Below are 22,206 nucleotides of genomic sequence, written 5' to 3' on the forward strand. Positions count from 1 at the left end.
CAAAACACAAAACATATGCACACATAACATAAGACATTTGTGTGTGTGTGTGTGTGTGTGTGTGTGTGTATGTGCACATTAACTTCCCTGCATGCATCAAATACACAAGAAGCCGTATACTATACTGTATATCTACATGTGTCCACTTTTAAATAATCCACGAAAGAAAGAGTAGTTACATGCATGGAGTCTCTATATTGTCTAGAACTCTAAAGCAGAAGATTACAGTTTTAATTTTCCTCTGTGGGCCAGAGATCTGTCTTCACTCTTCTAAATAATGACACCCTCCCTGCTGAGATCCCCTCTGGGTAGCTTTCATATCAGCGTTAGCTGTGTCTGTTCAGCTGGGTGACAGAAATGTCTCAGACTCTGGGGCTGTCCAATGGGAGTGCTGTTTGCAGCCTGCGAAAACACCTGGTCGCCACATCTGGAGCCATCTTGAACCTCCCAACCTGGAGATCTCCCGCAGTCTGTCTGCATATGCACAGCGTGTGTCTTCTCTAGGTTTCAGGAGGATACACGCAGACCTTACAGTCATTCCCCAACCTTTTTTTGTCCTACATACCCCCACAGCTCTATCAGTTAGCATTAAAGCAATAGTCCACCCACAAATAAAGCTTCTGTCATCATGTGCTTAGCCTCATGTTGCTTGCATGACTAGTTTCTTCTGTGGAACACAAAATAAGTTATTCAGAGATTTATTAATTTTATTTTTTCCATGTTTTTCCAGTGTTGTTTTAGACCTTGTAGCGATGACCCAACGGTCAGAGGAAATCATTTTGAAGGACAGCGTTTAAGTGAATCCCATTAGGTGGTTTATTAAAGTGGAAAAAAATTATAATAATAAAATGCAGGGTCAAATCCAACGTTTAAACAAAAACAGTATTGTATGGACAAAAACAGTTAAAAACATTCTTTAAAATATGTTCTTTTTTGTGCTTCTTTTGCATCAGAGATCTTAAGGGTGAGTGAACTGAAAATAAAAAAGACTCAGCAAGCAGACGCATAAACTACGATAAACAATTAAATCATTATCTTCTACGTTTTGACAGTTTTAGGGCCAGTCATTAAGAAAAATACCTTGCAGTGAATCTCTGTATTAATGAAATACAAGTATGAAGGAGTGCAACTATATAATAAAAAATTCTACTCATAATAAGAAGATAAATTATTGATGGTTAATGATTAAATCTAACAGTACTAGTAAATTATTAGTTATTAATTATATGAATATATGAAAATATTTGTTTAATTGAGCATTAGATACTTAGTATAAATATAATTACATTAAATAAATGTTTTTTTTTTCATAATTAAAAAATATATCTCTCTTGTAATATATCAACATAACTAGTATGTTGGTTAGTAAAGCAAATTCAGATTCTATCCTAATACTCCCAGTAACCGGCTAGTGTCCCTGGTTTAGGAGAGCGGAGGCCTGGTGATGTCCCCTCTCTTTCTCCTCATACTTTGAGCCCAGGGTTGCAGGAGAGTCTTTTGGCCGGTGGCCAGCATAATGAACAGAGGGAATGTTTTCACAACTGGTGTGCATTTTCCCTTCACTAGAGGCTTTCTAATATACAATAGCATTATTTTCAGAATAACAAGCCGCCTCCAAAGGAACTCATGAACCACGTTAGTAGATACATTACAAACGCTGTCCCTGCATTTCCTCGGCTCTGTTAGTTACCGTTTCTTGTGCCATTAAGCGTTTTTTGTTTGTTTTTGTTTAAATGCAGCCTTTATGGAGGACGGGAAACGATTGGTAAGATAAAGGCTATGTGATATCATGTTCAGTGTCTTTACTGTGTCATACTCATAGACTGTAAAAAAATACGGACGTAGTGTCCGTGACGTCACCCATAGACTCCTCAATAGCGGTTTTGAAGCCTAAAGTGTGCAGAGCGGGCCGTCGCCATCTTGGCCGCGCTTCACCGCGCGACTCTCCCGGATAATCAAAAATGGGCAAAAAGGCGGGAGCTGATTGCTGAAGCCACGCCCACCTAGCGCGACGGCATTGTCAGCAGCGGCAATCCACCTGTCTCTCAAGTGGCCACGCCCTTAATTATGCAGAGCTTTAAGGCTTAATATAATTTAAACGGATGAGTTATAAAAAAATTCACCCCCCTCACAGTTGTCATGAAGGGCAAAATTAGCAATATAGACCAAACTCATTTTTTGAACCAGGCTGTAAAAATGTTTTTTTCTGCTGTAAAGTTGGGCATTTTAACATGGGGAGTCTATGGGACTGACTCCCTTTTGCAGCCAGCCTCAAGCGGCCAGTCGATGAATTGCAGTTTTAGTCACTTCCTTATTGGCTTCACTAGAAAGAGCAAGAGGTTGCCGCTCGGTCATACTGCAGGGGTTTGAATTCTTAAGACTGTGGGAGATTTACAGGACAGTCAAAGAAAAAGGGGTTCTTATGATAATGAACAGATAAATCAGGTGGGAGTTGCCCCTGGTATCAGAAACTAATCATTTTTATGTGCTGACTGCTGTTGGCCTCTCAATGAATTGCATGTCATTCTTAAAAATACACTAGGACATGATGATTATATATTGTTTTATTCCTGTAAATCAAACATTTATTCTTTTGGCAGATTTGACCAAAATAACTCGAGATAGCTTTACCAGTTTATCATTTCCCAGGAAATCAAACATGGTGTGTTCACTGCTGTGTGTGTGTGTGTGCAATTGGATGGGTTAAATGCAGAGCACCAATTCCGAGTATGGGCTACCATCTTTCAAATCCACAACCATGGTGTTGCTAGCGCCATGGTCTACTGTCTGAGCTGAAGTAATCCTACAAAACCCGCCACTAGCAATGCTAAAGTCCTGTGTTCAATTTTCCAGGGAATGCATGAACAGACAAAAGGAAAGGCAAAACTATTTTCTTGGATAAAAGCATCTGCCAAATGCATAAATGTTAATGGTGTGTTAACATTCATTGATTCTCTCATTAATGAACTCATTAGTGACAGGAGAGGCCAGAGGTAAATATTATTACTCCATATTTTAACTCAATGGATTTGCCTCCAGTATGTATGTCTGTATAAATTTATGAGAACATTTGGCCAAGCTCGGCTCGTTCATCATAGGTATGCTTTTCATGATATCAAGCTCAAAAAAAGGTTGTGTTCTCCTTCGCCAAAGGCTATTATCCTCTATCTCACGGATGAAAAAGGGGAGAAAAAGATTCTCCTTCGCTTATATCTCTCATTTTATTTGACAGTTTGTTTTGATGCCTTCAGCTGTTAAGCCAAAAACTGCAAGGCAAAAAAGGTTTGGCGCTTCATTAGTGAACTTATAATTTGATGCATAATGACTTTCCAGGAAATTTGACCGCAATAAGGAGAAAATTGGCTTATTTTCTAATTGTAAACCCTACAGCTGTGTGGACACACCTACTATACAAACCCTAACCTGCACATTCCATAAAAGACCGAAAAATATGCCTTTGATTTAAACATTCTCAAAGGATAACAATGCTGTCATGGTTTGTTTTAATAAATGGATATTAAATATAATTTCATGAAAGCTCTAGGTCATGCTATTCTCAGAAGTCAAATTTTTATGTGCTTTGGTCTGAATCTAAATAACAAAACACAATCAATTCAGTGTGCACTGACTTAAACCTCTTTCCAGTGCAATCTGTTTGATTTATATTTAGTACATCAGATCACCTGTTGATCTGAAGCTTGTTTTTCCTTGTATTGTAGTTCTCTCCTGATTCATTGAGGGGGAAGTTGTGGCCTAGTGGTTAGAGAGTTTGACTACTAACCCGAGGGTTGTGAGTTCGAATCTCGGGCTGGCAATACCACGACTTAGGTGCCCTTGAGCAAGGCATTGAACCCCCAACTGCTCCCTGGGCGCCGCAGCATAAATGGCTGCCCACTGCTCTGGGTGTGTGTTCACAGTGTGAGTGTGTGTGTGTGTGTGTTCACTGCTTTGTGTGTGTGCACTTTGGATGGGTTAAATGCAGAGCACGAATTCTGAGTATGGGTCACCATACTTGGCTGAATGTCACGTCACTCATTATGTTGGAGTTTCATAATGCAGTTTTCACCTCATCAGAGCTTTATGCTAAAAAAAAAAAAAATCAAGAGCATTTACTGTAAACCCAGAGCCACTCATACCTTCCTGCACAACCTTTGCACGGGCTCTTTGAAGTGAAACACCAGGTGTCAAAATCAAATCCTGTTGCTCATCAGCTCAAATGAGCTGTTAATTCCAATCTAATGCCATAAAGCTTAATTTGAATCCAACCTTGGTCCAAATCAGTTATTATAGCCAAACATAATGTACTCTGTAATACAGATACCATTGTGCTATTTTGGCAATGCATTATAAACAGACTCTGTGCCAGGAACTGACACGTTTCAGTGAGTGCTGTACACATTATTATGTATTTTGATACTCAGGTTACATTAATAGTAGTAAAGTAAGACCAGACTTGTAAATACTGAAACAGATTTGGTGGTATTACCCTGTCTGTGGGTGATTATTTTATATTAAACTTCATATTCTGTCTGTGAGTTGCAAAGTAAACATCTTCTCACACAGTAAGTCAGGTTGTGGGTTCCAGCCTGTCATTAGAATTTTCTAGCAAAACGTGATTTAAAAGATCAGGTTGTTTGCTGCTCACCTCTCGAGGCCATACGCTAACGATTATGATAAGATAATAGCGGCCCGGACTCCTTCCAACCACATCGGTTATTTGAAACAATGAGCAGTAATTTGAAACAATGAGAAGGGAATTAAAGCATGCTGTTTTCCGAAGTCATCCGGGGTAGGCTACAGAGCAGCAGTGTTTTTCTGTAGTTGGACATTCTGCCCTGCAATCTTTCTGGGTTTAACTAAGACAGCTATTGTTGTGAAGGATGAGGCAGCTATTTCAGTTGACCTGCATCCAGTTTATTTTTATGATAAACTGCTTCTATAAAAATATTTGCGGTTATTGGAAAGCAAATATGATATTAAGTATTATTTTTGTGTTTTACATCAGTTTCTGAAGAGTGTAGACTTCAGCTAGCAAATGTATATTCTGTACAAGACAAACAATAAATGAAAAAATTTAAATTTCCCATAGACTTAAGACACCACAGCTGTGAGTTGTTCACAGGGAAGTCCAGCTGACATTTTCTTTATAACAGAGATCTAGGTCTAAACCTAATTGTGCTTGAATAGATTTGATCAGGGTTGTTTAAAAGCATCAGTTCATCTGTTCTGCTGGTTCTTAGAGGAGTTCAGGAAAGACTGCACACTAAATCACTGGACTGATTCATTGTTGCAGTTCTGTAACCACGTGTAACTGCAGCTGAATAGCTTATATGGATCATATTAAATCTAAACCAGGACCGTGGCTGTCCTGTTAAACTGATTTCTCTAGAACGGGCTCCATGCAAAACGTCTGAGCATTTGATGTCCATTTATAACGGCTATAAATAAGAGTCTAGGCAGAGACTTGATTTATTGTCTTTTATCTATCGTGAAAGATGCCTGTAGACAGTAGCAGAAAGAGAGGGCCGTGGAGACAGATATCTGCACTTAAGTTCTTCCAAGGAGAGAGATACAGCAGATCACTGGGTTAATATGGGTTCAACGTGGGGTTAAAATGAAGGTCAGTTCAGAAATGCATCTAATGCACTACATCACATTCAGTATTTTAGCTTAGTGCCAAAACCAACATTTTTATTTTCTGTAACAAATATATTACTTTTCTTTTTTCCAGTAATATTCTGAGCTTGATAAGATCATTGCAAGTGTAAACATAATGACATACTGATAAAGACTGTGTGATCAAATCATCTGGTCAAATATGTCAGAAAGATTATTTTTAAAGGGGAAATGTCGGGTTTTAAAGAAAAAGGAATGCATGATGTTTTGATATTAAATAAAAGGCAACTTATTTTTTAATTCTATGAAGGCCTTAAAAAGCATTAATAAGGTACTCATATCAAATCCAATAAAAAACAGCACAAATAAAACTAAAAAGTTTATTCACAGTTTTACTAGTAAAATATTATGACTAAATTCAGTTTTCCACAGGGATACAGTTAGTACGCAAATAACAGTGTAAATACAACATTTTTCAGTAGAAAAACTATTTCAGCTTTTCTACTTAAAAAAACAACAACTTTTAATTCAATCTGTTACTTGCCGTTTCTTTGTAATTATTTGTGAAATTTACAAGCATTTTCTGGGTCCATTTTATTTAGGCCTGTTTATTCTTTTGCCAATGAAGACTCACAGCCAAGCCATGCTCACTATTTCATGTGTTATGAAGCTTTTAAAGATATCATAATACTACATAATAGAAATACACCCTAGATCAGGGGTGTCCACGCCTGCTCCTGGAGGGCCACTGTCCTGCAGAGTTTAGCTACAAGCATAACTGAACTTACCTGAACCAATAAATCAAGATAGTCAGACTCACTGGGAACTTTCAGGCAAGTGTGTAGGAGCTAGTTAGATCTAAACTCTGCGGGTCACTGGCCCTCCAGGAACAAGTTTGGACACCCCTGCCCTATATATTCCATAGGCAGATCTTATGAAATGGATTCATATTAGTCCAGGTAGGTAGGTGCTTTGAACATCTGCCATCGCTGTTGTATAAATCTTAAGTCTTCTATTCTTTGCAGATAGGCCTAGCGGGTTAATTTAGTCATGGTTTTCAATCCCAGTCTTTGATCTGTGTTTTAAACTTTTATTAAGTGGTGGAAATAGCGGATGATGGGCACAAAACTGTAACTGTAAAGCTCCAAGATATTTAAAGTTACACACAGATGTAGTATGCAATCTCTACTGCAATGGGATGTATTAGATGACTGCAAAATAATTAATGTTTAAAGTTTGGTGGGGTGGGGGGGGGGTATTTATTATATTATAAGCCTAATAAATAATTGACCTCAAAAAGAAATTTCATGAGCAATAACTGCTTTATTTATTTTTTTCATATTATATTGTTTTGTTATATAAGTTTTTGCTCAGGTGGCCGAAATGTCTGCCCAATATAGAAAAGTTTCGCTCAGCAAGAAAGCAAATTAGATGGAACATTGAGTAGGCCTATATACACTGTTCACAGTATGTACATTTTCTGTAACTTTTCAGTTTTTTAGTGTAACCAAAAACAAAATTTGTTTCATATTAAGGTGTTAAAAGCACATCTGTGGTTCAAGGAGAGAATGATTCTGTTGTAGAACATATTATGTGAAGACTACTGGTTGGTGTTTGGCGGCAGTGGTCTGCAGCAGAGCCTTGATATCTTAAGATGTGGATCAGCCGTCTTCATCTCAGTCTGGTCTGAATTTGATCTTGGGTGGGTGGGTGGATAACAAGGGGGAAATTAACGCCTTTTCCTCCCTCTTTTCACACCCTTACTGCCAAATGAGCCTGTTCTCTGGTGTTAAAAATTAAAGTCTTAACATATAACACCTGTTCAATTAATGCCCAAGGAATGCAGAATAAAAGACCCCATTAATTACACATTCTCAGGCCGCTCCTAATACAACACTGATGGAGGGCCGAAGCCCTTATCCGAGCACCTGACAATACTTTACAATCAAAGTGTTAAGGAATTCATTAATGTCAAGTCTTTGAAAGCTAGGTGTAAAGTTATCAAGGGCTGGTTCCTTATAAAATGCATTCATGTTGGTCTCAAAGCATTCATGAAGGAAATGTATTGCATGAATTTGCCGGATTTCATTAACTTGCTGCATTTAAAGTTACTGGCTGTAGCTGCAGGATATGTGAATGACCCAAACGCTTTGTGTGAGACTCTGATGAGATCCATATTCCTATACTAATACTGAAGATCTGATTCAGGTTCATTGTATTACACTTAATGAAACTGATTTAGCTTTAAATTATAACTCTTTGCCTTAGGTGCTAATTTTTTGTGACTAGTTTTGTTGTTATGCCAGTAGGTGGTGACAAGTGTTGATGGAATGATTTATAAAATCATACTACATGCTGTTGGTTTCAATTTGGAACAGCTGCATTTTTGTGCATGTTATTACATAGATATACACTTCTTTAATGTGCAGAAGAGTACTTGAAGTAGTCTAGATTTTGATGTAGTATGGGTTTAGATAAAGCAACATAGGGTCTTGGTGATTTTGTCACAGACACGAGCTTGTGTATGTGACAGAGCCATGAGGAGGCTTTTTTCGGGAGTGTGCTGGAGGTTAGTGCATCTCTGGAGAGCTGTTCATGGTATCAAAAGGGCTTAACAGACAGGCTTTTGGATCAGACATCGGGTTTTACATTAAAATCTCTCGTCTGTTTTTCCCCATCAGGATTTATTTCATAGGCCTATACTTTTATGGATGCAGTTCTTTAGATAAGAGTGTACTAACATGATCAAGTCCAAGGTCAGTGAAATGGAATGAGTAAGCTATAATTGCCCACCACCTTGTTTTTGATCAGGCTTAGTTTTTTTTTTTTTAGATGTTTAAATTCTTACTTTGTATGTTTTGTAAACCATGTTTTGGTTAATACAGTTTGGGTTTTAATGTAAACTTCTTGATTATGGTGGTTTCAACTAGGACAACAGAAAGTGAACTCTACCTCCAAGCATATTTGGAAGGGGTCATTTCAACAGTTAAAGATGCATAAGCTAAAAAGTATCTGACCTAGCTTTTCCCTGTGATAAATCTCCCACGCCCAGCTCATGCCCTGTGGAGGGAGCTGATGTTTATGTGGGACATTATAAGGGTGTTGGTATAGATTACCACAGACCGTAGAGCAGAGTGTGCAAAATGTCTTCCATATGATACTCACATGTTCAAAACCAGGCAATGTGGCTGTCAGTCATTCAGTTCATGAAACATTTTTAAACTTTTTTGTGTGTGTGTGACATGTGTGAAATGCTAATTAGCACCAAATATCACGTGTTTGCATGATATGACAAATAACATACTCAACATGGTTGCCAACTTTCAGACTTTGTAATATCTTCAAGTTTTATTAAATTAATCTCATATGCCTCACTGTTTAGCATCCTGTTGCAAAGGTTCAGGGTAGAATGTATTTTTCTTACAAATAAAACCTTGTTTGCATTAGAATAATTTCAGTAAAGGAACAATGTGTACAGTATTGTCTAAGATAAAAGCATCTTTATCACACCCAGTTGTTTGGAAAATTAAGAAATGCTGTACTTCACTTGCCATTAACTTGATCAATTTGATGCATAACATCCCAGTGTAGAAAATGAATCCAGAAGGTTTCAGAAGAGCACTGCTTGTGTAGATGAGAAATCCATGAAAAGGCCAGAAGTAAATCATACATATCCGAAAAATGAACACGGGTCAAATAATCCTTCTATTCACTGTGTTTCAGTGGTGGCATCTTAAATTATGAATTTATATTGTCTAGACCAGAGGTTTCCAAACCTGTGACTGGTCTCTGACTTCTCATATAAAACGACAAATCTGTAAACTCTAAAAACAGTTCAATCCAGAACTATTGTTTAGTGTAAAATATGATGAAGATTAGCCAATAGGCTGTCGATTCATTAAATGATAAGCTGTTTCCTCAAAAAAGCTGATTATTCAGCATAGTAAAGCCTCTCCTTCATTGACATACATTCAAATAATTTTTTTCTCTTTACTCCTTCCCTGTGTACCACCAAAGCGGAAGGGTTAGCATTAGCCGTTATATTTTTTGGCTAAAGATTGTAGGCTTGCCTTCTGGTGGCTTTGCTAGAAACTTCCAGGCAAGTGTGCTGGAGCTGGTTGAGGTTAAACTCTGCAAGACGTTGGCCTTCCAGGAGAAGGATTGGACACCCTTGGTCTAAACCTTTTAGTATTTAAATTGTAGTTAAATTATTTTAATGTACAACCTTCTGTAGTATTTTCCTGTAGCTCAAACAAAAATGCATGGCGCTGCCAAATGCATAAATGTAGTTCAACTTTTCAAAAAACTTCCTTTTCTGGGATCTGCTAAATTCAGCCTTTTCTCTTGTTTCAGTTACTCTACTTTGTAAGAAGTCTTTGTATTTGTTTGGCTGGACCTGTATGTCATTGTTGGCTACTAATATGCTGCAGAAGGGGACTGCAAAGATTGTCTCTCCTTGTGTCTGTCACAAAGCATCTTTTCCCACCTCTCTTATCTTGGGGGTGGAGACTCCCGTGGAAGTTTACACCAGAACTATCAGCCCTGCTTGTGGAAAAGGATGTGTTCCTCTCGCATTTAGGAAGGGATCAGTGATATCTGCACAGCCTGTTGCTGAAGACAAGAGTTTATATCACATATACTAAATCGGTCAATTGGTCAATTTATGATTGCACTACAACATTTTCTAAAAGTTGCCCACATAGGTTTTGCTCATGTTCAAGTTGGTCAAGTTAATTTGCCACATTGCCCAATAGAAAGCTGCTTGGTTTGACAGTGTTCTCTGTGTGGACGCTGTTTCATACATCACTATGATATAGACGGTAAATGGATGGAATTTATTGCATGTGAAATTTCACTGAAATCTCTCTCTTTTGACCAGAGCTGTAGTGGTCATTGACCAATCAAAATCAGAAAGTGTTATTAAATATATACTATTCACCATCTGTTACCCTCTGCTCACAGGTCCTCCGGGAAAACGGGGAAGAAAAGGCAACCCTGGTAAGTACCTTTACATGATACACACATTTATACACATCCCATAGTTTAAAAATGACCTGAACCTAACCCAAAATTACAGCAAAACAAATTCCAAGTGATTTTCAGCTGTTCTCCAGGATAAAGACTGTTAGGGTCCTCTCATGTGTTCCAGACCTTTCATTTTTCATGTCATGTTTGATTTGTATTTCTTTGAGGAATCACTGAACAGATGGAAATATTTGTTCATATTATGCGGTTGGGAAAAGGCCTTTTCTCTTTGGTAGTCATGGTGACGTTTCTATCACGTTGATTCTTCGGGGGTTGAAGAGGGTTCTCCTTGTCTTCAGTAATTTTCCCAGCATGCTGTTTGTTTTACTGCTGATCTTCTAACCTCCGAAACCTGAGAGTACTTTGAAGTTGACAACTATGATCCAACAGTCAAAAATGATCAGAATTATGATGCAGCTGCATATGTATAGAGCTTAACCTAAACTGAAATCACTGACTACGTTTACATGCAGCCAATAACCCGTTCAAAACCGGGATATTAGCAATAACCCGGTCGCGCACGGCCATGTAAACACCGGCAAAAACCCGGATGTTTTTAAAAACCGGGATATTATACCTGGGGTACCCCTTTTCTAACCCGAATATTTGGTCTTGTAAACGCGTTTCGGCATATCCCCATCAAAATGTGTGTTCTGCGCATGTTCTATTCGCAAGGAATCTTGGTCTTTTGAGTCTTTGGATACAGGAAGAAGAATCGGAAATGACGCATATTGCGTCTTACGTCCAGACGCTAACCGTGCGTCGCTGTTTACATCGGGATATTGGCGACTGATTACACATTCTATGTATACAGGAGTAACTCTCTCTGCTCACGCATGTAAACGGGTTGTCCCGAATGTTTCAGAAACCCAAATAGTGACCTTAACCCGACCATAACCCGAATTTTAACAGCTTGTAAACGTAGTCAATGTCTCACAGTCAAAGGATGCAGTACTTTGTCCTCTAGCATTTGTAGACATATTGTGCAGTGTACATCATCATATTGTACATTTTGTAGCCCAGTTGAATATTAGAAGGTAAGGCCTTACTCCCCGAGCCAAACTCCCAAGACAGAATTTTATAAATTAGAAAAAGTTTTAGACCTTGAAACAAACCAACAAGCTATGTTTTACCGGAAGTGTTTCTCTGTTTGTGGGGCCCTAAGCAACCGCTTAGTTCACTTATAGGGAGGGCTGGCTCTGGTCAGAAGGACCAGACTGTCCTTGCAAATTTGGAATTGCCCCACTTTATTAGAAACACACACTGGCATTAGGCTACTGGTTCAAGAAACAAAAGACATAGTCTGTTGTTATATGTCTATCTTTACTAACTTTGCACATTCAGACTTTGCAATATTTGCCCAGTCTTTTTTTCAGAACTGCTCAAGTTCAATTAAACTTGATGGTGATTTTCAATGAGGTTTAATTCTGGGCTTGCAAGGACATTCACCTTTTTCTCTTTCCACCACTGTGCGGTTAGTTTTGCTGTGTGCTTTGGGTCAGTGTCATGTTGGAAAGTAAATCTTCTTCCTATTGACAACTTTCTGGCAGAGGGCAGCAGATTTTCCTCAAGAATGTGACAGTATTTTGCCCATCCATTTTTCCTTCTATTCTGACAAGTTCTCCAGTCCCTCCACTGTTTTATTTCCGTCAGACATATCGTTTGGTGTTGAGGCCAAATAATGTAACTTTAATCTCGTCTGCCTCAGAAGGTGAGTTTTGGCAGAGCTCAGTTGTAGGAGTGTCTTTTTCTTGCAATGCTCCCATATAAGCCACATTTGTGGAGAATTTGTGATATCGTTGTCACATTCACACGATGACCACTCTTTGTCATAAATTCCTGTAACTGCTTCAGAGCTGCTGTATTCCTCTTGGTTGCCTCTATAACCAGTTTTCTCCCGGCACTTTCATCCAGTTTGGAGTGACATCCTGATCCAGTGAGGGTCTGTGTTGAACCAAATAACGTCTGCTTCTTAATAATAGACTTTACTGTGCTTCTAGGCATTGATAAAGCCTTTGACATTTTTTTTTTGTATCAATCTCCTGACTGTCCACAACTTTATCCTGAAGATCTTTTGACAGTGCCTTGCCATCCATAGTAGATTTTTTTCTTCAGTTGCAACGCCAAGTGCTGAAATGCTCAAGGAAACACTTTTCATGATGAGCAAATCAAAATGACCACAACTGATCACAGTTGAAAGTCAGATGGCTTTGTGTGCCATTGAGAAGGTGATTAGTTACAACTGATTGAGTTTATAAGATATTTTTAGGAGAGAGGTGATACTTTTTTTTAAGTGACTTTGAACATGGCATTGTTGTTCGTGCCACATGGGCAGATCTGAGTAAGAAGACTGGTAAAATGTTACCTGGTGTGAGGAGTCATGATTTCTGCTGTGACATTTAAATGAATTTGGTGTAAACAACATGAAAGCATGGATCCATCCTGTCTTGTATCAACAGTTCAGCATAGTGCTGGTGTTGTAATGGTGTGGGGCAGTGGTTCTCACACCTGTCCTGGAGTACTATCTGCACTGCACATTTTGTACGTCTCCCTCATCTATCACACCTGATCCAACTCATCAGCTTATTAGTGGAGACTGCAAGACCTGAAGTGGTCAGATTATTGGGAGACATACAAAATTGCAGTGCTGGGGGTACTTCGGAGAGGTTTGGGAACCCCTAGTGTACCTGTGTATGTCCTTACCTTTATGACCATTTTGTATGACCATGGTATCTTGTGATTGCTACTTATAGTAGGATAACAAGTCACAAAGCTCAAATCATCCCAAACTGGTTTCTTGAACATGAGAATGAGTTCACTATGGGGTTGGGTATCAATTGGGATTTTTATAACCAACTTTATGGAGATGCAGATTTTATTTTCCAACAGGACTTGGCAAATGCACACAGTGCCAAAGCTTCCTGGTTTAAGGACCATGGTATCCCTGTTCTTAATTGGCCAGCAAACTCACCTGACCTTAACCCCATAGAAAATCTATGGGGTATTGGGAAGAGGAAGATGCGATATGCCAGACCCAAGAATCCAGAAGAGCTGAAGGCCACTACCAGAGCAATCTTGGCTCTCATAAGACCTGAGCAGTGCCACAGACTGATCGACTCCATGCCACGCCGCATTGCTACAGTAATTCAGGCAAAAGGAGTGCTGTACATGCTCATACTTTTCATCTTCATACTTTTTCGTTGGCCAATATTTCTAAAAATCCTTTTTTTGTATTGGTCTTAAGTTATATTCTAATTTTCTGAAATTTGGGATTTTCGTAAGTTGTCAGTTATAATCATCAAAATTAAATGAAATAAACATTTGAAATATACGTGTCAGTCAGAGTATAATGAATGAATATAAGATACAAGTTTCACTTTTTGAATGGAATTAGGGAAATAAATCAACTTTTTGATGATATTCTTATTATATGACCAGCACCTGTACATAGCATTCACATGCTCTCATTTCCTGAGTTGTGCTTCCCTTACTCTAGTTCAGTGTTTCCCAACCTCGTTCATGCAAATTTTGCATCTCTCATTTCTCTGACACACACATTTTAGGTCTTGGAGTCTCTACTAATGAGTTGATCTGAATCAGGTGTGTTTGATTAAGGAGACATGAGCTGCGTTTCCACTGTCGGGCCAGAATCTGCCCTTTACATGCCTCTCAGGAACATCATCATGCAACCCCTTCATTTCCCCAACAAATAGAAGTTATCAGAAAACTAATAAGAAATAAGTCACTGGAACACAATCACAAAACGAACATGATAAAAGTGGACGTTTGTTTGCATGCTTTGAGAAATAACTAAATCCAAAAGTAGCCATGTTTTACTATAATAAGTGTTACATTGATCATAATGAATTAACTTAATCAGGATTAAAAATTACACAGAAATAAAGCGTTATGAACATTGCCTGCTTATTCAGTCGAGTCTGTTTCTATTTATTTGTAGTCCCAGTATCCTATATACATCACATTTAGAAAGATTGATGATTTCTATATTTAAAAAAAAGCTCCTGAACAAAAACCATTAGGCCTATTCTATTTTTATGACATACAGTCAAGCATGGTGACCCATACTAAGAATTCGTGCTCTGCATTTAACCCATCAAAAGTGTACACACACATGGAGCAGTGGGCAGCCATTTATGCTGCAGCGGAAGCAGTTGGAGGTTCGGTGCCTTGATCAAGGGCACCTCAGTCGTCGTATTGCTGGCCCGAGACTCAAACCCACAACCTTAGGGTTAGGAATCAAACTGTCTAACCATTAGGCCTCGGCTTCCAATTTTGCATTGCTCATAAATATTTCTGCCTTGTATGGTGATTATAATCCACATCGGATCAAGTTATTTCAAACCCTCGCTGCTGACTGAAAGTGAGTTTTGAGCTCAATTTATAAAACAAAATTGAATTGAATTTTTTTTTTTCATTCTGGTGTTATAACTGTTAGCTTTATGAAATGATCCATGGCTCTGATGCCCTCCAGACACGGAGAAACTCTGCCTTTGATCATAACCACTCCTCTAGCCCCAGATGTCCCGCTTTGCCCCAAGGTTTTCGTTGGGACAAAAAACCAGTACCGTTGGCCCCGAGTAAGCACAGACGAGGCACGATCAAGCACCGGAAGTGACAGTGGAGACGCGACTGGCCCTGGCACACACTAGCATGCCTGTTTTTGGCCCGGCAATGGAAACGCGGCTATGGGAAACCTGCTGTGTTGGGGGACCTCCAAGAATGTGGTTGGGAACAACAAATTTGTGTACAGTTTATGAAGCTAATCGCTATAGCCCCGCTATAAATGGGCTAGCAAACCATCCTTCTTATGTCCAAATATTAGCAAAAATCTCTGAGGAATGTTTCCAGGACCTTGCCAAATCTATGCCACAAAAAATGTAGGTGCTTCTGAAGGCAAAAAGGGATCCGACCTGGTATACCGAGTTGGTGTGTGTATTTTGTTATTAGGCTGAAGAAACTTATCTAATATATTAATTATGTCCTCTGAACTAATTTATTAACCAAATCTATTTTAATAATATTATCACACATTATTAGTAGTAGTAGTAGTAATATTGTTGCATGTTCTTGCTAAGCTAAATAACTAGCGTGCATAATTTATGCTGTGCTAGTTATCTACTTGATAGATATTTCATAACAAGACTGGTTATATATCTAAGCATAAGAAAAACAGCTTCCTAAAGTTTGTTCCGTCTGGGAGGTCATGAAGTCATACATCAGGCAAACCAGGCTTGAACACAATTTTGTATTGTGCAGCTGTGCTTACTGACATTTCTGGTCAATTAAACCACTTTTATAGTCTCTCATATGTGGATATAAATTGGATTGTTTTGTATCTGGAAACCTTCTGTGTAACATAATGGCCCATTTCTGATTAACTATTGAGTAAGTGGTGGGAGTAGATAAGGGAGATGTTTTTTGTTTTTTCTGCCATGGGGCCGCTGCTCTGGTGGTGCAGTACATTTGGTGAGAAGTCTCATCTTCTCATCCTCATTTTCAGTTTTACTGTTGTATTCATGTATATTATCATGCAAGATAAATACTAATGGACCAAATTCATCACATCATGCTCGGCATGCAAAGACTGGAAGTGATCTCAAAGCACATATAGTGCACTAACTACATGACAACAAGTACAGACCCCGTGCACGCTTTATACAGAGATTTTCAAACACATTATCAGATGAGAAGAATTGTGTCTTTGTTCTGTGTGTGATGACTTTGGCAGGTTGATGGGAGGACTGACAACCTCCAAAACACACACCCTGGTGTTCATAAAAAGCTGCCCTCCTGCTGCAGGGCTTTGGGTGACCTGGACTTGACACAGTGGGAATCTCCTTTCCTCTATTCACAATGACAGGATCAAATTGCCCTTGTGGTCATGTGACTGAAAGCACTCTTATCACCGTGGCCATTTGTCGGAGTTATGGCTTGTTAACTTGGCTGTCTGATCCTGTGCAGGGAAGGTCTGGATCCTCCCAGCACCGCTTCTGTCTCCAGATCCATTCAGTGTCACATTCCACTCCTACTATCACACTCCTCAGGCATCAGAGCAGAGAGGCACCCCAATGAGTGTCTTGTGCATTATGTTCATTGCACTGATCAAGAAGGAGGGAAGCTGTGCAGCATAGGAAATAACAACCCAGATGTCCTTGTGATCCTTTTAACACTTGGGTTACTGCAGGAGCTTGACTTCACCATTTTCCATCGAGAGTATGATTCGGCATTGTGTATACATGATTTTGTATAGCTGAAATCACTTGTCATTGAATCAAAACTGATCATGGTAGATTGCAGACCATCGCATTAATGAGAATAAATTATTTCACAATAATGCTTTTTTGGCCACCAGCATCGTTCCCACACTACTGGAATGCTTTGGATTGCATGAATTCGTTAAGGATTCTTTAGATTCACAGACTGCTGAATCTATTAAGTCGGCTCCAAATGAGCACCGTTAAACATGTATTTTTGTAGAGTTTGGGAACATTTTGGCATTCTAGGTGCAACATATCTATGTTACAGCAGAGCCTCCCACTATGTGCAAAGCTCAACTAGAACTATTCTTTTTAAAAACTAAGAAGGCTTAAAGGGTTGGTTCACTGTTTTTTTTTCTAGGCTTGACTGTGTTTATGGGGTGCAGTCTAAACGTGTTAATGCTTTGTTTAAAATAATAATAATAATAATAATAATAATTTTTCACATAATTTACCTTTATTCCACACCACTCTGTCCCTTCTCTGAGAAACGTGCTGAACATTTCCTGATTTTATGAAACCCCTCCCTCAGAAATAGGCAATGGGATCTGATTGGTTAGCTAGCCCAGTTTGTTGTGACTGGCTAAACCGCCTCTAGTGCACGTCTAAACCTCACCGGTTGTATTGTAAACAACGGCATTGTTAATATTGCTTATCAGTTTGGATAAGCAATAGGACATTAGTGAAGATGATCGTGCAGAACCTGTGCAAGCATGACTTTTCATGGTAGGCCTGTTTTTTGTTTGTTGTTGTCTCATACTCTTAGATACACTGTTATTTGTAAAAACTATGTTCGCTTTATATATACGATTTTATCCTGATTAAAGCTTTAATACAGTATGGCAACGGCACGCGCATCCATGTGTAACGCTTCTCATAGCTATGTGAAAATAAGTGTATAATTTGAACAGTTTATTGTTTGAGCTGAGCTGAATGAGAGAAAGAGAGAGAGAAAGAGAGAGAGAGAGAAAGAGACACAGAACGTATACAGAGCTCAAAGTTTGACTATTTACCATCAGCTGCTCGCAAGTGTTGAGTGCGCATGAGCCGCACGCATCCTAAAATGAAAAAGGTTAATCAACCATCGATAGCTTTAATAGATTGTATCGACAATTAATCGATCATCGATTAATCTTTGACATCCCTAGTACAAATGTATCGGTAACACTTTAGAATAAGGTTCCATTAGTTAATGTTAGTTAATGTATTAATTAACATGAACAAACAATGAATAATACATTTATTACTGTATTTATTCATCTTCGTTAATGTTAGTTAATGAAAATACAGTTATTCATTGTTAGTTCATGGTAATTCACAGTGCATTAACTAATGTTAACAAGCACAACTTTTGATTTAAATAATGCATTAGTAAATGTTGAAATTAACATGAACTATAAATGCTGTAGAAGGATTGTGCTTGCTTAGTTCATGTTAACGAAAGTAGTTAACTAACATTCACTAATGGAACCTTATTCTAAAGTGTTACCAATGTATCTATTGTGTTCATGTTGAATTGGAAAAACTTTCTGCTACTGAGGTTGGATATGGGTATGGTCCGGGCAGGTTTGGTGGTATAGTTAAGTTAAAGGGGTAGAGGTACTGTAAGGTCAACAGTTTAATTTTAGATGTAACTATAGAAATTAATTACAGAGTTCTCCCATTTTTAAAGCTAAATTTTCACGATCCTTCAGAAATCATTCATACTTGTATATTGATGAACAGATTTGCTGTTTAGCAAGTTTTGTTACAAAACATGGTAAATGGGGATTATTTGATGAATAGAAAATTCAAAAGAACCTTCATTATTTTTTTTTACATTATACATGCCTATATATATAACATTATGAGAGTGACAATAAAGACATTATATATATATATATATATATATATATATATATATATATATATATATATATATATATATATATATATATATATATATATATATATATGTGTGTGTGTGTGTGTGTGTGTGTGTGTTGGTGTGTGTGTGTGTGTTGGTGTGTGTGTGTTTTTGCAGCAGGGCAAGTAAAAATCTGAAGTCCTTTCAAATGCATATGGTTAAGCCCTGCACCTGTTTTTCTTTCCTATTGGCACTGCTCAGAGGTGTTCCACCTATCCACTGTCTTTAATCACACACAGACTTTTGCCAAATCTGGAGTTGTTCAGAATAATAAAGAAACAAGTGTCCATTTTTATCTGTCGCCGTCCTTTGATTGATCAATATTATGAGCCAAAGCCAGGTTTCTTCTTGTGCAGATACTGGAACGTTGTGTTTGTATGTACACACTGACCTCATCAATTCTGGCGTCTAAACACACATGCATGAACATGAATTTAATTCCTCAAGTTGACAGAAACGAGACAACATATTAATCATTGTAAATTTTATTAATAAATCATTAATGTCTTGCACATGATTGCTCTTCAGTGCCACAAATAGTTGTTAATGTTACATACAACTGTGTGTTTTTCTTTGTTTCAGGAATTCCAGTAAGTACCCTGTTATCTCTGAGGCTTTAATTCAGAACAAATGTGAGTTGGTTTGGAGGTGGGCAGATACAGTATGGCATGCCATGATGGCTTTGCAACCTTGATATAGACTGCAAAATAAGGTGAGATAAGATGGAATGGAGGATATATGTTCCAGGAGACAGTTTCTGAATTGATCACACTCCATTTTTCACTGTCTGGCATACATCCTGACCGCCTGTATCGTAATAATCATGCATGCCTTTTAAAAAATCCAACAGCTGATTCAAATCTCTTCATGCCTTCACAAAAAATGCATAGTAAACACTAGTACATGCTGAAGAGTATGTATAAAATCCTCCTTATCATAGCAATAATGAAGCAGCACAGCGGCTTTTATTGCTGTGGTTGCATCACATTTCTCAACATGAGCAGAAAGCCACAATAATAAAGGAGAAGAGTGTGTAAACATGTCTGGTTGCCCCAAACACATTCCATTTTTATGAGCTATTTGTCACATAAGCTGTGTTTATGTATTGCAAATGGACTGTTGAAGACAATGGCAACAATACTATATGGAGCACTTTAATAATGTCCATTCTTGTGTATATTTTGGGGGCTCGGAATGTAAACAGACTTGTTTTTGTTTTGTTTTAAATTCAGATATGATGTTTTTTATGTTTTTAATTACACTGTTTCTTTTTCTTTATTAAATCCGAACAGGGCACTCCAGGACGAGATGGCTACCCGGTAATTGTCACTCCCGTTGTACACTCACAGATCAACTGATCACATCTGCTTTAACCACAAGTTCCCAGAGAACAAGTTAGGGGTCTCATGTAAACCTCTGCTAACAGGCAGTTTTAAGTGTCATAGTGCGCCACCTACTGGACATATTGGTAAATTATTGCTAACAAAGCCTGCTGGTGCCATTTGGGTTGGGTTTAAACTACCAGAAGAAACCTTGGGTGTGTTTCCTAAAAGTATTGTTAGCCAACTATGGTGGCAACTTTCGTTACCAAGATAGATGAATGATTTCCTGAATCCATAGTTCCAACCATACTCAGAAATGGGGATGGGGGGGGGGGGTGGACAGAACCATCTGATAAAAATATGATTAAAAACCATGCTGTGTATTGTAAATAATCTTTTATACTTTAAATAACTGTAAGTAGTAACACATCACAAACGCAAAAGGGGCAAAAATCGGTTTTACATTTCGAAACATTTTGAGTCTCTCACAGTGCTTTGGTCCAAATGCCTGCTTTCCTCTTGTACATCACCTCATTTTTGTGGAAAAGCCCAAATTAGGCTACTTTAACACTGTTGACACAAGTTTTTCATGTCCACGGGTTGAAGCGACTCCTATAAAGGTAGAAAATTTTACCAGACAAACACAATGAAAAATGTGTATTTTATCCCCCTTAACATGATTTTTTTTTTTTTTTACTGGGGAACCCCCCTCAAAATGCGATTGGACTAGTTTTGGTAATTTGGCATGGTCTCCCTGTTGCACTAATACTAGTTACAAATTACCTTAGAAGTAAAATTTTAGCTGTTATTTGTGTCCCGTTCAAAATTTTGTTTATTGTCCCGCCCCCCTGCTCTTAGACAAAATGTATGCCCCTGGTTCCAACAAATCTCCGTAAGCAGCAAAGTTGTGTGATTGAATCCTGTGCTTGCGCAAAATAAGTAAGCTAACATGTAGTAAAATCTATATCTTTAATTCCATACCTAAATTTCATTCTGTCTTTTAATATAATAGAATTAACGCAACATTTTTAGCATACATACTGTACTCTGGTACCAAAGGGGAATCCCTGGGTAAATTAAACAAACCTGTAAAATAACAGAGAACACACATAGCGAAGCAGTCCTCATATGTTATGTTATTTACAGCAATTATCCAACATTAACAGCATTTCTTACCCTGGTAATACCAAACTCTGCTACTCCGCTTTGCTTCGTAGACAGAGTCTGGAAGGGCATAATTGACAAGCGTTTTCTTTCTCGTGGGGGGCGCTTGTCTGAAGTTTAAAATCATTGGTTTACTCTTAAGCCAATCACATAATATTTGGTTATGACGTGTGTTATTCGCCGGCACAGCCGCCTCGAACTTCCACTGTGAACACAGGAATGCTGCGAAAACATAACCATCAAGCAAAATACCTGATGGAACATGGCAGTTTACAATCACAATTATCGCCCTGCCGTACTTTTGCCTCCCCAGTTTCTCGCTAACGATCGGTAACAGTTGATAAATTAAATTTTTCCTAAAACCTGTCAGGACTCAGGAGTAGGGCCACAACTTCACCTCCATTCAAAATGTGAAACAAACACTCTTCCTTTAAGGGCTTCAGTTGGCAAATGGCGGGAATATTCTCCGCAACAGAGCGAATAGCATCCCGTGTCTCTGTGTCTGCTGTCGTTTTCATTTTCCCTAACCTAAACTACAAACCTAAATTCAGCACTTAGCGTCTACGTCACGGCTCTCAGCCCACTCTCTGTTCATTGATTGGCCGGCTGTTTTAGAGCCGGAGGAAAACTGGGAGATAGGTCGCTATCTAAGACAGAGTACAGAAGAGATCTAAAATTGAGCGCAAGTACGAAGTCTGACGTAGTGAGGCTAAGCATTCCTAACCAACACGGTTCAAATGTCAAGAGGTGCGACAAAATTGAGACTAGCTAGTCTGTTTCTCCAACACTGAATCATACTATGGTGGTTAATTTAACAAGTTACTTCTTTGTATGGGAAACACTCTCCATATCTCTTATATCTTTGAATCAATCTGGTCTTTTACTTGGTGCATTA

General features: G+C 38.4%; 1 protein-coding gene across 3 annotated transcripts in view; it reads left to right on the forward strand.

The window, feature by feature from the left end:
* The window catches only part of col23a1b (collagen type XXIII alpha 1 chain b), a 101,372-nt gene that overhangs the window by 52,933 nt on the left and 26,233 nt on the right, over positions 1–22,206 (forward strand). For all 3 annotated transcript variants that reach the window (XM_026234496.1, XM_026234495.1, XM_026234497.1), the window contains exons 3-5: positions 10,579–10,614; positions 19,408–19,415; positions 20,118–20,144. In XM_026234496.1, the coding sequence (XP_026090281.1) occupies positions 10,579–10,614; positions 19,408–19,415; positions 20,118–20,144 (71 nt within the window). The remainder of the gene's footprint in view (positions 1–10,578; positions 10,615–19,407; positions 19,416–20,117; positions 20,145–22,206) is intronic.

Source organism: Carassius auratus, chromosome 46, assembly GCF_003368295.1.
Source record: "Carassius auratus strain Wakin chromosome 46, ASM336829v1, whole genome shotgun sequence".
Lineage (NCBI taxonomy): Eukaryota > Metazoa > Chordata > Actinopteri > Cypriniformes > Cyprinidae > Carassius > Carassius auratus.